The 18,357-nt window shown below is 41.4% G+C and overlaps 1 protein-coding gene across 3 annotated transcripts in view; it reads right to left on the reverse strand.

Moving 5' to 3' along the window:
• The window catches only part of FMN1 (formin 1), a 415,126-nt gene that overhangs the window by 78,235 nt on the left and 318,534 nt on the right, over nt 1-18,357 (reverse strand). For all 3 annotated transcript variants that reach the window (XM_044231844.1, XM_044231846.1, XM_044231845.1), the window contains one exon: nt 13,280-13,372. In XM_044231844.1, coding sequence (XP_044087779.1) covers nt 13,280-13,372 — 93 coding nt within the window. The remainder of the gene's footprint in view (nt 1-13,279; nt 13,373-18,357) is intronic.

An 18,357-nucleotide genomic window follows, 5' to 3' on the forward strand; every position in this document is an offset into this window, starting at 1 on the left:
TTCTGATAAGTTATTCCTTTGAAAAGTATAAAAACACTTAACTCCACTCTCTAAACTGAGCATTTATACCCTCAGTAAGAATATAACAGCTTGTACTTTCTCTTCTCTCTTACAGCCTGTGCTGGAAAAGCAAGTGACTTCTGTGCTTTTTGATTTTTCAAGGCACTGTACCATATTGGAAATAAGATGAGGAGAGGGATGTAGGAAAGGGCCCAGGAGAGTAAGTTCAAGGCCATCTATCCCTGGGGAAAAGGAAGGATGGGAGTGTCCAACATGTTAAGTGCACGAAGTATTCAGTTCTCAGAGGGCTGATTTGTTAGGGCTCTACCTGCAAGGACAAAAATCTCAAAAGAAGTGGCGTAGTAACTGTAGCCAACGGGACTTCATGTCGAGTCCCAGGAGATCTATCCAGCTGATGGTGATGGTTTTCGTGTGTTAAAATTGGTATGTAACATGTGAGTCCTAGGGTAGGGTGGGTCTTGTGAAGCTACTACTTAACGAGACTGTGTATTTCTTCCCATGCAGTAACACAGAGAAATAAGGAGTTTTCTTTAGAGGGATACTGAGGAGAAAGACAAAACCTCATTCCCTGGAAACACCATCTATATTGAAGAAGTTCTAAGAACCAAAGCAAACACATTTATAGTTTGCTATTTATCGGACCCCTAAAGACAAAATTGATGCCTATCCCTAGGGTAAGCACCAACAGTGAGCTTTGCAAATCCTGAGAGTCTAAGCCAAATAAAAGCCAGGATGTACTAGTTAAGAGTCTAGATATCAAGGGCCTGAGGAACCATCAATTAAACACAGCGGTAGCTAGCTTGTCTCCAGGATGGCCACCATTAATTCTTTCCTTCCTTGGATATGAGCACTGTTCTCCACTGAGAGCTGGTGTCTATTGTTCTGCTCCCTTGAAACTGGGCTGGCTTGTGACTTTTTTGACGAAAAGTGACACAATGCCTTATCCCTAGATTTTAGGAGGACTGGAAGCTTCTGCTTCTCTTTTCTTGGAACATTTCCCACCATGCTGTGAAGAAGCCCACCCCATGTGGAGAGGTCACATGGATTCAGAAGTCCAGCCACCCCCACCTGTGCCATCCATCCCAGCCCAGGATCCATACACGTGCATGAAGAAGTCATCAGATGATTCTAAAACCCACCGCCTTCTGAGTCCAACCTTGGGGAAACCCAGGACAAGAACTGCTCAGTTTGGTCTAGACAACCCACAGAAAGAACTATGGGAGATAGTAATACATTGTCGATTTAAGCTACCAAATTTTGAAGTGGTTGGTTATATAGCAAGAAACAACCAAAACACACCCTATCGATTTCCAGTGCCAACAGGCTATCATCTCCACTAGTAAATACAAATTCTAGAGGCAAGGCTGTCTTCATCTTGCTCATCCTGCATCAGTAGCAAGTAGCACAGTGCCTAGCACATAATAAGACCTGAGTTAAATTAATATTTAATGAACAACTTAAACAGCTATTTCTGTGCTAGCATGGTAAAAGAGGGACCCATGGTCAATGAAGTATCCTAGATGAAATTAAATGTGACTTGGCTTAAGAGATAAAAGTCATAGCAAAGCACAAGGGAACATAAAGAGAGGGTAAAGGGAAGGCTGAGAATTTTTATACATATGATTGTGCTGGATATTGTACTGGATGGCTGACGTCTGGTAGCTGATTTCCACAGTAACCTTACAGTATTGGTGTTATCATCTGTCTTTGATATGAGAGAACTCAGCCTTGTCTGGATAAAATCAGTTTCCCCAAGGTCAGGTAGTTAAGAGAAGAGATTTGAACTCAGATTTATGTAATTCTAAAGCCAGCCCTCTTTTCACTATGGTCTCCCAGGAGATTATAATAGAAATAATAAGGAAACAATTTGAAAGAGATGGAAAACCCATCCCTTGAATCTTACACAGGATCATATAGCTCCATTAATTGCTGGCAACATGCTGGAACCTGTTTCACCACATGAAGCTCAGACCAGTTACAGTTAATGCCCCATCCATGACTACAAACTGGGAACCAAGGCCAGAGGAAGCTTAGTTTAAGAAAGCAGATGATCACGCACATATGTCATGTTAGCAATGAGACTTAATCCTAGAATCATGAAACCGAAGGGAAGATGGTAAGGGAAGAATAGTGCCCTCCGGGTAAGAATAGCAACCCAGATTTTGTAGGGGATTCCTATATTACCTACTTGAATATATGCCACGTCCCTAGAATAATTATGAATATTTCATATTTCATTTATTTCAGCAAGGAACTGGAATGGTGAGATGAGCTCAGTAGGCAGATGGTTTCAATGAATAATTTGAATGTCAACAAGCTGGTAGACGCTAGGGGGAGAGGGGAGATGGTAAATAACAAAGATCTTGGTGCCAGCCAGACTCAGAAGTGGAGAAGTGGTGTGCTATGAAGGAAAACACTTTAAGAAGCTAAGCCCTTTAAGTTTTGCTAACTTTATGAAAGGACATGAACTGACACTATGTATTTCCTATAGTGAAAAAAAAAATTGTTTATCCCTGTTGATTTAATCAAATGCACATTTTTAACTTTCAGAAGAAAAATAGTAGGAACCAATCAAAACTTAAATATAAAACTGATAGAGAAAGGTAGATCTATTTCTTCTCACTTCAAAATATTAATAAAAGGATTAAAAAATGAAATGATCATACTCTCTGGCCTCAGCTAACCTTTCAGAGTCTCAAAATTCTCTCATCTGCTATAAAACAGAGTTTGAACATTCCAGTAATTAACAGTTATCAAAGATAAAGTTGTTTACTCTAGCGGTGTTCATTGTCATCTTCATTTTTAGCCACTGAGAGGAGGCACTAGGACGCTGTGGGTCTCAAGGATCATGTGCTTGCAGTGTAACCCAGTGGCCACTAGGTGGTAATATTGTTGACTGGGGTAGCCATGACACGAGATCCATAAGGCATGTCATCTTTAATGGAATTATTTAAATACTTCCCATCAATAAGATGTAACTATAGAAATTACATTTACACTTGAAAAATATTTTAATGGTGAAAGAGTACAATCCTGTAGAAAACCATTGCTTTTGGTTTTTTGTTTTTCATTTTAGTTTTTACTTTCAGAGGAGATGGACAAGATGAACGTGATCTTCCTTCTAGTACTGAAGACTTTTCTCTGGAATTAGTTATTATTTGCTGTATGAATTTGGAACTGCAGCTATTCACACCACTGAGAGAGTAACACTTGTGCGATAGACTTCCTGAGCTCTCCTCTCTGAACCATCTGATAAGATGGTGATAAAATGAGGATGTAACAGGAGCCGCAGGTGCTGACAAGTAGGGGGCCAGGCTCTGTGCTGAATGCTCCCCACGCATTATCTCACTCACTCCTGGGCTCCTACCAGCGCTGCCACCATCCCTCTACAGCAAAACTGACTCAGCAGAAGAAACAGATCTGTATTATTTGAAAGAACGAAGAGAGCTTTCCAGAGTCGTACAGTATCTGCAAAATTATATGATATGATATTATATGATGTGTATTATATGATATGTATTCTGCAACACAACTCCCAGAAGGCTGTATAGGTGTCAAGTTCTTCCAGCATGAAGAAGATACTAACTGAGTAATTCAAAGAGAAGTCATGTGATGGCAACTGCAATCCGTCACTGATGAAAACCGTGCTGATAGTTGTCGCAAATCCAGAGAGGAAGTGGTGGCCATGCCAACAATTACACGAACCAATTTATCATGAAAACAACTATTATGCAAGAATGCAGGGCTCAAGACTGATTCCATAAAATACTTAAGTACTTGTCACCACAATTCCTTCCAAAGCACAGATGACACTTGTTGGTGTTGCTGCTGGGGAAGGTAGAATGAGGACTTTCTAGCAGGAGTCCCGGGAGTATGCTATGGCAGGCAAGTCTGCTCTTTTCCTATTTTTCTCATGTAGATGGTGAGAGAAAAGAGTTATTTCTGGTTACCCGCAACAGTCCTGGGACCCAGAGGAACACAAGTGATTTTCCAAGTTATTAGTATGGCACAGTGCCAATAGCGGGACTGAGATCACACTGAACTTGAGTAAGTTACCGAAATTTTCACGGTTTCCTTATCCAGAAAGTCAGTAATAACAACGTTAGCTTCAAAGAACTGCCGTGGGGATTAACTTGAAGCTTTGAGCTTCAACTGTTGAAGCCAAGAAGCATCCTCCCAGCTCCCTGTCTGAAATGAACACTTGAGGGAAACTTTCAACCAACTGGTGTTTCTCACAGCAGGCAGGGGTGGGATAATAATTATGCTCTAAAAATAACAGATTGTATTTATTAATGCCCAAAGGTCACACGACACAGCAGCTTGGTCTCCTAAGTTTGGAGCTGTTGCAGCCGGCACACACGCACGCAGGCTCATGTCTGTCTAAATGGCGGCCGCTCTAGAGAAGACCCAGTAAGACTTAGTAGTACTCATCCTACCCTTCGCTGCAGACCAAACCACCGACCACCTTTCTCCCACTAATCCATAGTCATGAGACACTGCTTAAAGACAGCAGACAAAGCCTTTCTTTCAAAAATTGCCAGTAAGTCTTAAAATAACATGCATCCTTAGGAGAGTTTTGATCCTGAAAATCACCTTAAGATAGAAATGAGTGAGAACTGGCACTACCCTGTGGTTAGGTTTAGATGGTGGCCTCTGGGAGGGTAATCTGAGATGGAGATCCCTACACTCTCACTGTATGTTCAGGAAAGAGTTCATCGAAAGACCTAAGATACCTATCTAATGATGAGGTAAGAGGACCCAAATGTAATGGAGAACAGGACGATGGAAACAGGAGACAAAAAATGAGGGAAATGTAAAACGCCTTATATATCTGAGCAAAGAGGCCTCTTCGTGGACATTGTAGTTAGAGCCATCGTAAGAGTGTGAGTGAACCATGAGTGAAATGAGTGATGGCAATTTACATCCAGAACAAAGCACTTGAAAGACTTTAGTGTGTGTGTACGTGTGTGTGTGTGCACGTGTGTGTGTGTGTGTGTGTGTGTGTGTGCGCAGACACACACAGGGAGGACTCCACTGTTCAGAGTTGCAGTGGAAGGGTGTTGAGGAGGAGACCCTTAGGAAAGAAAGCCAAGGAGAAGGAAAATACAAAAAGACCTGTCTCAAATTTCCTTCTAGGTGGTGTAGTCCAGTCTTCAGTGGAGAGAAAGAGTCTGTGAATCACAGCATTTAATTTCTAATTCCTTTGAAACTGAACGTGAAGGGCTAGGTTCAGCAAGTTAAGGGACCCCAGTTGGTACCATAGTGGGAAAACCTGAAAGGAGAAGCAGTCTTGAAAGAAAGAAAAAAAAACCACATAAGTGCAAAGTATCACAGAACGTTGTTTGTTTTAAAAAATTAGTTGTTTAATTTTTTGAAGAGGTACATATCGATTAAAAGATTTCTGAAAAGTCTGTGTATCTTTTCTGAACTCCATCTATCCATTTTCTACCCACTCCATACCCATCTGGTCATTTTCAGGGGTAATATTCTAACTGTTGAACAACAGCCTTGGTACCAACTAAACGTTAGGACAGACAACTTACATGGTTGATATGGTAAGAACCAGCTAAATATCAGCCCCAGATTAGTTTCCTATTTGTCCGCTGAGATTTTTGTCAAGTAGTATCCATTTTTCTTCTTCTTCTTTATTTAAAATGGCAATATGCCTACTTTTTTGATCCTTGTTTAAAACACACCTTAGAGATTCTTCCATGTCAATGCATAAAGACTTTCCTCATTTTTTTTTTAAGATTTTATTTATTTATTTGTCATAGAGAGAGAAGTGAGAGCAAGCACAGGCAGACAGAGTGGCAGGCAGAGGCAGAGGGAGAAGCAGGCTCCCTGCCAAGCAAGGAGCCCGATGCGGGACTCGATCCCAGGACGCTGGGATCATGACCTGAGCCGAAGGCAGCCGCATTGTATGGAAGTACCGTAGCTTGACAATTTCCTTACTGATAATCATTGAGGCTGTCACCAATTTTGTGCTGCTACCAACAATGTCTCAATAAGTAGCATGGTATAGGAATCACTTTGCATGTGTAACCATCTGAGGGTTTGCTTCTGACAGGTCAAAAGGCATGTGCATATGTAGCTAGTAGATACTGCTAAATAGATCTGCCCATGGACTTTAACAGTTTATACTTCCACAAATGATGGAGGACAGGGGTTTACGGCACCACAGCACCAACGGAGTTCATTATCAAACTTAAGTAATTTTGCCAATCTTATTAATGGAAAATGGAATTTCAATGGAATTTCTTTTGTACTTCTTTTATTTTGAGAATGGCATCTTCTCATGCATTTGGAGAGCAGTTTCTGTCACTGTTCATATTATTGCCTTTGTATTGAATGTTGGTCTTGTTTCTTAACAATATCTTGGAGCTCTTATATATTAGGTACACTGATCTTTTGTCTATGATATGAGTTGTGAATCTGATACAATAGATATCAGATAGATATAATAGATAGATATAATGGATGTAATAGCATCTAAAGAGATGATCATAGGTGTTTTATTGTTGAGCTGTTAACAGTGATGAGTTATATTAATAGACTTCCCAATGTCCTCTCATCTTTACATTTGGGAATAAACTCTCTTGGTCATGAAGTATGCTGTTGCATTTAAAAATTTAAAACTAGAGTGAGATCGATCTATAGTTTTCTTTCAGAGAAAGGAAAAGAAAAAGAGAACTAGTATTTTTGGAGAGACAATTTATTAGGTGTTTGGCCAAAAAAGAAAAACTGAGAAAATTAAAGACGTAAATTAAAGACATAAAGAGGGGGTGAGTAGGGAGGAAAGAGAGAAAGGAAGTGGAGAGAGGGAGAGAGATACTAACTATGGGGTTGGGGGGAGGAATTGTGCTCTTTGTAGAAATTTCAGGGAAGAAAAACAACAACAACAAAGTAAACTGATTCAGACTAACCCTTTCAGAAAAGACTCTACTTAATAAATCTTTGATAAAATGGGAGCTCCACTTTCCAAAGATTACTGCTGTTTTACTTCAGTGACCCCGAAATCACAACAGACTATCTTAATTCTTGACCATTTGTTGTTATTTGGAGACAGTCCTGCTCGTCTTTTTTTTGAAAGTGAGGTGTGCAAGAAGACGGTTTGTCCCACAGACAGTGCACGTTCCCCTGGCTAGAGTTCTTCCTTCTGCAAGCTCTGTAAAGGATGTAAGAATTACTGTTTCTCACAGGTTATACTGTCCAGATCATTGGTCCTTCCTTTTCCCTGTAAGCTTAATGCCTGAATATGCTGGGGCTGAAGAGATTAGTCTACAGTTTAAGATTCAATTATGGGCCTTGCCAAACTAACCCAAGTATTTATTAAGAAGGGATTATATGCACATTTGGGACATAGAAAGATATTTTGATATCTAGGAGGTTTGATCACAGATGTGCATTATAGACCAAAAGTGCATCTCCCCAGATTCCGGCATGATTTACCAGTTTTGAAAGAATTTGAACAGGAAACTCACAGAGGGGGGAAAAATAGCCTCCAGGCATCTTATAAGATTCAGGGTGTTTGTTCACTAACTCCACAAATAATTATTAACACTGAATATGGGCCAGGCTGAGCCTGCTTCCATGATGTCAGGATGAGAGAGTGAATGCAGGGCCAATCTCAGAGGTCAGGAGTAGTCAGCTACTTAGGTAATCCTTTCTGCATTCGATGTGGGGAAATTAGAGTTGGTGTTTTGCCTGTTTTTTAGTTCTGTAAATTTATCTATTTATTTTTTAGAAAAGTTTCTGGACATAAAGTACATGTCAAATCTCATCTGGTCAAAGAACGCTGGGGGATAGTTTGAGGAACTAGGACTAGTCTGGCTCCTTCAGCCTCACTGGGATTTGGTTCCACCAGTGGATGCCCGCTCAAACTGATGCAGAAGGAGATGGGGCCACGTGTGGGAGAGTGCTTGCTGGTCTCAGCGCCGGTTTAGGTTTCAGCCCTCCCTGCCAAAGCTATAAATACAAATGACCAATTTAACAGCATGCAAAGACCACCTACAAGATCTCTACCTGGGATCTAATCAGTTGCTCTGCGCCTTCTTTCAATTACAGGATCCCTGCCATGTTTATGGGGACTTTTAATGTGAGCATCACATTTTTGAAGGCCATATCATTTTGAGTATGTTTGATCTGAGGGTGGGAAAACATGAGCTCAAATAATGCCTGTACAAGGTTACTCTGAACTGAGCTGTAAATTGGAATCAACAAGAGCCTACTGTGGGAAAGAAAAACCACGCAAGGAGAAAGGCCCAGATACCATGGATTGTGCCTCTGGAAGATGGAGGCATTAAAATTACTTTCTATTCTGTGCAGGAAATGAAATGAGTTAAGAACAAGTACCAGAGTTTGGTCAAGTCACATTTAAGGGCATTTTGAGAAGGACAGGACGACACAAAGACAAACACATCATCTCCACTTGAGTGTGGCAACAGGATATGATTTACAAGAGAAAAATGAAACCATCATGATTGTTAGAAGAACTGAATTGGAGCTCATACCAAAATTAGCCGAACTATGAATCCCCTGAGTCACCACGCATGTGTGTGACTTCTCGGGAATAAAGAGCTCAATTGCTTAAGAGTTTCTGAATGATAAGACTTCTAATAGAAAACTGGCTTTCCTGCCAAATACTCAAATATTACAAAAGAATGGAAGTATCTTTTCTCAATTAGGGTTATTATATTCTGTCCTGTGCTTCGAAACTCTAGGACTCCTGGAAGTTCTCATTTGACACTCTTTCTGTGGACTTCCTCATTCATTCCTATGACTTGAACTTCTACCCTCTATGAGACTGTAGTCTCATTCAGGACTCTCCCGTGAGCCTAATGTCTCTACCAGGGTATTTTATTCGTATGTCAAATCAATGTGTTCAAAGTGTACTGCATTGCTTTCCATCCCAAATCTGGTTCTCCTTGTCAGTATCAAGCCAGTTATCCAAGCAAGAAAAAGGGGGAGTGATCCTTTTCTCCTGTTTCTGTACTTCAACTGGGGTTATCTCATCCTGTAACTCCTAAAAGCTTTATAAATGTGTCCCTTCCTTGTTATTTTTCTGGGACTGCTTTTGCTCTTACCATCATTTGCCTGGACTACTGTAGAATAAATTGATAGACACCCTTCCTGCCTTTTACTATTCCAACTCCCCTTCATATTGCTCTTGGTTATAATGCATTTCTTAACAACACAAAGGCAAAGGATCCCATGCAAACAACAAAGCAAACTCAGTGTGACCGTGTCACTCCCATACATGGTACTTTTCAAAGGCTCCCTGTTGTCTATAAGGCAAAGTTCAGACTGTTCAGCAAGTCCTGTTGTAACTCTCCTCCCCTTTTTGGTCTTGTGGTCTTCCCCCATGCCCTGTGATCTAGCCACGCCACGTCTCTTGCCATTCCCCAGATACTTCATGTCTTTCATCCTGAGATTCGCAGTGTTTTCTTCTGCCTGCAATGCCCTTCATAACCTGTCAGCTGAGGATTCCTAGTCTTCAGTTTCCTCGTCTGTACAACAGGGGGATCATAGTGTTGACTCCAGAGACTGTCACGAAGACTGAACAAGAAAGAAGATCTTCTCCCCACCATACCTGCGGTACGGCAGTGTTCTGCAAATGTGAGTGATCACCCACTGATCCGCAGTCACCGCCATCATTATCAGTATCTTGGTTTTTGTCTATTTTGGGGGGGGTCAAATCTGAGCAAAAACATCTTTGTTCCAAATCTTCTCTGACTTACCTGGAAGTGTCGGGCATTCCTCCTCCCTCATGCTATACGCCTCATTATGGCACCGTATTCCATCAACTTCAAACGTGATGGAATGTTCAGATCTTAGCACCTGCTTTTGGTGGTACATCTTATTATTTATGACACGTTGTGATTTAACTGCCAGCAATTTTTCTTTCTTAGTAGCCCTTGTCATAATGATGTTTCTTAAAATGAACGGCATATTTAGACATAGACTTAAAATGAATGGCATATTTAGAGATCCTATACTTAAAACTGTATAGTTGTTGTATTATACTGCATATTTATGGTGGGAAGAAAATTCGTCCTTCAGTGAAACATCCACATAGAAAAGGTGCTACTGCTTAGAACGCTACAGCAGCCATTTGCATGTGCTGCAACATGGCAGAGCCCCACCCCTTCCGCCACAGGGGAGCTGCTGGATGAAGTAGCGCACTGTCATCTCCTTCTGTTAAGCACCCACCCCCACCTGTGAGCCCCACAATGGCCAGGACCAGAGCAAAAGTGGGGAGGGCTAGCTCCGGAAACTGCATTCCAATAACTGAGGCTTCAAGCTGAGCAAGAAGGAGAAGAGGGGAGTGAAGGAATGAGGTGAGAAAGGCCAAGAGACCATGTGTCTATACAAGTATTGACCAAAAGAAATATATTATGAGTCACATACATCATCTTAAATTTTCTAGTAGCCATGCTTAAAAACTATAAGAGTCAGGTAAATTAAGATGAATAATAATACCTTATTTTAAAACCCAGTATATTCAAAATATCATTTTACTGTGTAATCAATATAAAAAATCAGCTCAACATCTTCGTGTGGCTAGTGCCTGCCATTTGTATTGGACAGCACAATGCTAGACTGATTTTGGCCAACTGATTTTTGGCCAATGAGATGACAGTGATGGGCTATTTCAACAGTGGTTCTTTTCACCACACAATATTAGGAATATTTAAGATTCCAATGGTACTACATTTTATTTTTGTATTTTAAAATTCTGTACAAATGGTAGCTTTCATTTAAATTCTTTCTGAGCTTTGCTTTAGCTGTTCGTGATTTCAGGTTATTTCTAAAGTCCTTCCTGACTTCCTTTCACTGCATTGGTTCAGGGAGAATGGACTCCTTTATTCAGTTGAAAATCTTTTTTCAGTAAGACTCTTCGTGAGAGAGGAACAAGGAGTGCCTGAGGTACAGCAGGTTCTTGAATAAACACTTTTTTTAGTGGAAGTAGGCTCCATGCCCATTGTGGGGCTTGAACCCACAATCTTGAGAGTAAGAGTCATGCTCTACTGACTGAGCCAGCCAGGCGCCCCTGAATAAACATCTTTGAAGACACATTGATGGTGACCTAAGCTGGACAGCAAAGGTTCTCAACCTGGACTGATACTTAAATCACTTGCGGAGTAAATCAATAATGCTAAAGCCTGGTCCCATCCCCCAGAGATGCTGATGGGAGGTCTGGAGTTCAGCCTGGGTATCAAAATATTTTAAAAACTCTCCCCCAAGTGATTCTAGTCTACAGACCAGATTGAGAATCACTGGTTTTCCTAGAACATCTTACTGTGGCCACAGCCTTGCCTTTCTGACATATGGTCCAGTTTGTCTCCACTCAATTTCCTCTGTCAGAACAGACCAGAAGTTTCGTGAGAAACCTAACAGAGAAGAAGCAAACACATAACCCCAACAATGATTAGCAAATTCCTTTTCTAAGGCACTGAAGATTTTCAAGGGTCTAAATCTGTTTGTACTTTCTCTTTCTCCCACCACAACAAAAATTAAGATTTGCAAGAGACGTTTTAAGACACTAGCTGGTTCCAAGAGAAAGGAGGATAAGGCCGTTATAGTATATAGGCCAGTAACACCTACATACATGCAGCATAGAATTTTCCAGACGTAGAATAATAACAAAAATAAAAACAGAATCTAAGTACATATGAGCTTCATTTCAAGTTAATTCTACATAGGCCAAAAGTAGAAATGATTAATTTGGTGGTCAGCAAAAAGAAATCCTTCATGCTTTTTCTTTAGGCCATTTCGGTTATGTTCACATGGCATAACCCTAAAACAATGAATCTACTTCAACAAATCACATATAAAACATACTTAATCTTAGTCACATAACATACAAGGGATAGAATCACTGCTCTTAGGATGGCAGTTTGTTGGATGACACTGCTTCCATCATCCAACAGTTCAGCATCCAACATCCAACAGGTTCAGCAATGGCCAAGAGAGAACTCCTGACTTCCACCTCAACACAAACAAGCACTCGTCAAGGAGGAGGGAACAATGATCTCTGTGCCAAACAACAGCTGGAACGGAGTTCCTCTGTTTCATGGACTGGGAATCTTCCTGCCAATTCCCAAGGTGGTTTGGCCATACTTTATGGATTCATTCTCTGTAAATGGTCTTTTGTGGATGATGTGGTATCATGCGGCCTTATTAATAAATAGAAAGAGCATGTTGGTACCTCCCCAAAGGTTCCTACATGTCTTTCCTCTGACTTTCTAGCAAAGACATAAGCTTCCTCTAACTACCCCATGCTTTTTTTTTATTGATATAATTGATGTATAACATATTAGTTTCAGGTGTACAACACGATCATTTATGTATATGTTGCAAAATGATCATCACATTAAGTATAGTTAACATCCATCACCACGCATAGTTGCAACATTGTTTTCTTGTGATGAGGACTTTTAAGATCTACTCTCTTAGCAACTTTCAAATACACAATACAGTATTATTAACGATAGTCACCATGCTGGACAATACATTCCCACGACTTACTTATTTTATAACTACAAGTTTGTGCCGCACACTTATTTTGTTTCACGGCATAAAGTGGATTGAGAAATCAGAATAGGGAATAACCAACAGGCATTAAACATCCATGGTCACTAACAGAGATCAACCAAAGTTCCCTATTCTTGCCAAAATCATGGAGGAAGAACCCAACTTCATAAGATTTCTAATAATCGCGTCAATGCGGTAAGTAAGTGGTCTCTTGCGTCTACCAACCCCAAAAGCCTAATGACTGCCAAATGACTGGATGTGTGACATTTCTTTGGCCCCAGTTTTCCATTCAGAAAAGGAATAAAAAAATACGACGCAAGTTTCCAAGATGCTACACTGTAAACCAGGGTTGGGATCACCATCCACCTGCTCAGGCTGACTGCAAACCCGAAAGGCATGACTGTATCAGCTCTGAACTTATTCATGTGTCAGGTAACAGGTACTGAGAATCCCCCGGGGCTCCGTGAAGAGACAGAGTAAAAGTCTTCCCTTAAAAGATTTATAAGAACCGGAGTAATGTTAAAGGATTTGACATATTAAGAGGGATTTGAAAGATGATATGGAAATAGCGGGACAATTCTATCTACACTGAGTACAAAACCATGGTGGGAAGGTGGACTGGTGGAATCAGCAGAGCTGCTGGTGGTCAGCAGGGATGAAAGTGGTCGTGGGCCTCAGGGAAAGATCCAAGTTTCGTGTATGTGCCGCTGACGCCATCCCCTACCTTTCTGGAAGAACTCTTCTAGCTTGTCCTTGAAGGGCTGGAGGTACTCCTTTGGTGACTCTTTGCATACCACGATCATCTGTTTCTCACTGGCTGTGAAGGGAAGTTTGGAATTAGATTTGCTTAAGAACATGTATTTGCTGAGCTGCGGCTTTGTGCTATGCTCTGCAGGATTGATTGTGCAAAATCCTGATCGGGGGAAAACAAACAAAAACAGACACAACACATACAAACACACACACAAACATAGTGAGTTTACTCCACACTTCTCTTTGGGAACAAAGAAATGCACCACCTTCAACTTTCCTTTCAGAGATGCAGAGAAAGCTCTGACTTGGGACAGGAAAAGTATTATGCTTTTGGTCTCTCCAAAATTAAGGGAGGAAAAAAAAAACTACCGAATTCCCCGGGGAATTAAAGGCCCTGATCCTCTTCAGATCCATACTCCAGAAACAGAGCTTGAAATAGATTTTGCAGCAATTCCCAGGCATCCGAATTGCCTGGAGCCATCCACATGCCAGGAGGAGGGCCGAGCCCAGCCCAGGGAAGCCCTCATCCTGCTTTCCATTCTCCCGCCCTTCCCATGAACACTCCCCTAACACATGTGAAGCTGTTTTCCGTGTGATTTACTTCAGAGAGAATTTATAAACACATTGATACAATTCCCAGATATAATTTGTAACTTAGAATACAACCATGCCCCCCTCAAATCAGACAGTTCTGATTTGGTGATATGGAAACCACCCTAACCCACAGTTCCCCATCACAGTGGGAATGGCTGGAAATGCCCTTTGCGGAGATGGGGAAGAGTGGCAAGTAGGATCTTTTTGCTGGGGAGATAAGATCAAGGGTGAACTCTAAGGCCTGTTAAGTTTTGTTTGGTCTGTGTGAATTACAAGGCAAAATCGTTCCCTAAAAGTAAAGTAGAGAAGATACAAGATGAGATAAAATTATGAGTGGTTGCTCTTCGCTAATTAAATTCAAACTCCGGGTCCTTTACGTCACAGTACTATTTCTACCTTTCAGCTCTAGTTCCCACATAAATTTGACCAACTAAGCCAAAATTCTGCCACTTTTCTAAGTGACGTCAGCCAACATTCCCACTTCCACATCTGCGTCCGTGTGGTTCTCTGCCCAGTCTGCTCATATCACGTATCTACCTACACTGCACTTGACCAAGTTCCACTCATCCTAAAAACCCTCTCTGACATGCGGCCACCACCATGAAGTCCTTTACTGTCCAAAGTTTTTGCAGCCTTTAAATTTCTCTAGTACCTGCTGTATGGTCTTTATGCTTTACCTTTAATCATATTTATTTGTGTATTCATATTAATCTCTGTGAAGCCACCATGCAGGTTTTATTAACTTGTTCCCAAACTTCTTTAGAGTGTTCCATGCACATCTGGCCCAAAGCGCATGATTTCCTCATCTTAACTACATTCTTATACCAAGGAAGGTTAAAAAAAATTTAGCAGTGTTGACCCAAACTGAGAGTGGGCTTTCCAGGAGTGCAGTGTGACCTCCTCATCTTTCCCCGCCTTCCTCCCTTTCTAGGAGAGGTACAACAAGGGTCCCAGTCTCCACTCTGAATCGATGTGATTATCCTAAGCTCATTTGAAAGGGTTCAGTGTTTTCTGAAGACCTCCCAAAACATCTACTTCTTAATGGCGCAAGGCACAAGCAAAGTAGCCAATATGATTTTCCAGATTGGGTTGTTCTGAGGTTAGGCCTAGAAGTAGGAGATTGGTCAAAAAAACTTTGGAAGATGTCTGCTTTCAAGAATTGGCATTTTTTTCCCATGAACTTTCACACACACATGAACCTTCCTGATGATATCCAGCTATGATTCTGAGAACACAGGTAGCCATGTTTAAAACAAAGCAGGAATTTCTTACAATATGAATTGGGAGAATCTTTTAAACCCTTTAACAGGCCCTCTACTACATTCAAATCCCAACAGTTCCATTTACAGAGAACTATTATGCATAAACACAAATATACGGTGAGGCCTGCCTGTACTTCAGTAAGAGGACATAACTGAACCCATTACAATGATTTCTTGGTGGTCGCTTCTCCCTACCCAAAGCAAAGCCAAAGGCAGATCTTATTTTCCCAATAACAAAAGCAAAACCTTCACTTCTACCTGAATTAAAAAGTTGATCATTGTGGCTCTCCCTTTGTCCAGGCTGTGGTGACAGAGCCCATGGGATGCATCAAATAGCTCAGATTTTATTGAGGCCCTAGGGTGGTATGGTAAAGGGCTTGTGCTTTGACCAAGAGTCCTATCAGGCTCAGGTGGGCTGTGGCTTGTCTCTCTCATCTGCAAGATGGAGACCCCCTGACTGATAGGAAATCAGAATTAAGTGAGATGACACACATACCATGGTTTGCGCAATGCCTGGCACTGGCAAGGGGCCTCATAAAGATCATCTGTTATTTTTATGATTTAGTAAAATTGGTCAGGAAACACGCCCCAACCAGAACAGCAAGGGAGTCATGGCTGAGAACCAGCGACTACAAAGGCCATGCACTGTATTTACAGAAAAGTGCTGCCCCCATGCAAATCTCCTGTTTAGAACACAGGGATAATGCTTTCTGTTCCCTGGCTGAAGTTGTACCGCCCACTGGTAGGATTCACTGAAGAAACACCGAGAAAGATGAATGAGGGATGAAGCAAGAGCCCTGGGCGGCTGAGCCTCGCTGTTCTGAAATCAGGACCTGAAGCCAGCACGCACGGGAGCATCTCCCCTGCTGGGCTGGGAGGTCCTCTCTGCACCCCGACAAGCCCAGCCTCCCATGTGGCCTGTTAGAATGAAACTTCTCTCTGGGATCAGAGCAGAGGGCTGCCCTCTGACCAACCCACCAGATGGTCTCCGCACAGTCGAAAGTTCCAGTGGATAGGCAACTCGCCCGCTCCCACTTATTCACACGGCAAATCCAAGAGGCTTTCTGGCAGACCAATGGGAGACCTGAAGACTAATTACTGATGACACCAGAGACCCGCAGTGCACAAAGGAGAGAGATCATGGCAAATCCAGAACCCTTTTTTATTGTCCAACCCAAGGGCGCGTATTCAATGTCACCAGACCACCAAGGCTGCCTTGCACGCAGGCTGTGCCGGGAGTCCAATGTTGAAATCCAAAGTCACCCAACATTCGCTTTCTCATTACCTACTACATTTTTGGCAGAATTAAAAATATATTGATCCCTGAAGTTAGCTACTAAATGGTCATTGTGAGAGATACATTAAATATGGAAAACCAAAACATAATGGAATAATGGACACCAGATTTGAGAGAGGTATTTTAACTTTTTGAAAATTTAAGTGCAAGTGCGTGTGACGCATTTTAGTGAAAGATAAGGCTTTGCATGTTTTAACATTTCAGGTATTAGACTGCTACAGCCATAGGAGTTTGTCTGCTTTTTTTGTTTTTGACCTCTATGAACAAGGAATAAAGTTTGTTGGAGCCACTGAATGAGCATGGTTATGTTACAAGGATAAAGAGGCAAGGCCCAGATAGAATTAATCAAAACCTAAGACATGTTGAGTTGCTCAAATGTGCATGGGCAGTTTTTTGAACATGGAACGTTTCTCTCTCTGAGTTGAAGGACCTGTGGGCTTAGTGGAGCCAGGATATGTTTTTAGAGGAAAGGAGAGACTCATTTGGACTCTGGTTTTTCAGTCTGGAATTCTCTCTTCTCTGCTTACCTAATTCCTACCTCACCCCCTTTGTGGTTCTGTGCAAGTTCTACCTCTCCCTCAGTTTTACGAGATGCCCATCTTTCCAAAAGCCCCAAACTTCAAGGACCATGATAGAGGATTTTTGTAGCAACATACAGAACTGTGACTAAGCAGATTTTTAAGATTATCAGTGGGGTTTTCGTGAGAGATAGCAATCAGAGTCAGATACGAAGCGCATAGAATGTTGGGTTGAGGAGTTCATCCTCAAGGAATTCACTCAACAAATACATCAATTCACCAATCCCCCTTGTGCAACTTGTGTGCCACAATTTGTACTTGGTAGTGAGGACCTATCAGTGACAAAAACCAGACTAAAATCTCTGCCCTCAAACATCGCAGTGAATAGGTCAGCAACAGCAGTTATTTAATGGGTAAGGCACATAGCAGTTTCTCTTTCTAGTAATTTGAACTGCGTGCAAACAATATGAATCATTACCTTTCATATTAACATACTGTACTCCAGGGTCTCTTTTTAGTAATACTAGGACAGTACAGTGTCCTTCCTCGTGCTTTCCATGTGAAACACACAAGTGTGTTTGTGTGCACACCACATACACAGACAGAGCTTTTAGTTTTCTACTCCAAAACACACTTTTATCAAAAGAAACTAAAAAGGGGTGCCTGGGTGGCTTGGTGGGTTGAGCCTCTGCCTTCAGCTCGGGTTGTGGTCTTGGGGTTCTGGGATTGAGCCCCGTGTCGGCAGCGGGGGGTGTCTCTGCTCAGGGGGGAGCCTGCTTCCCCTTCTCTCTCTGCCTGCCTCTTTGCCTACTTGTGATTTCTGTCAAAATAAAAAAAAAACATAAAAAAAAGAAACTAAAGACAAAATTCAGGGATCAAAAGTACAATATTAGCACAATAAACCTACACAGTTCTTTTTCATGGTATTGGCCTTGAACTGAATGGCTAGGGAATTACATTAAATCCAATGCATTAAAACAGTAAAATAAAAACAACTTTTGGCCAGCTATTATTCAGGGCTTTCTATGTAAGGGGAAAATTATACATAAAGTCAGTAAAATATTAAGAATTTTTAAACTTTGGTTAGGAAAGGTAGGCAGAAAAGAGAGTATGTTATTTTATGGTTATCTTCCATAACTTTTTTTTTTTTAAGTCTACACAAAGGAAGACTTCACGTGATTTAAGTCAAACACAAATGATAAAAGATTGAAATTTTTAAAATCCCTATTTCAAGTTCCTCAGCTCTGACGCTAAATATTGGGGGTGGGGGGCATTTAAGGCTTAGCGTGGTGATTGGTATCAGAAGAAAATCCTGGGGTGGGGGATTTAGAAAATCTACTCTAGAAGAGACTTGATTATATTCCATAGGGAACATCTA

Source organism: Neovison vison, chromosome 13 (genome assembly GCF_020171115.1).
Source record: "Neovison vison isolate M4711 chromosome 13, ASM_NN_V1, whole genome shotgun sequence".
NCBI classification, from domain to species: domain Eukaryota; kingdom Metazoa; phylum Chordata; class Mammalia; order Carnivora; family Mustelidae; genus Neogale; species Neogale vison.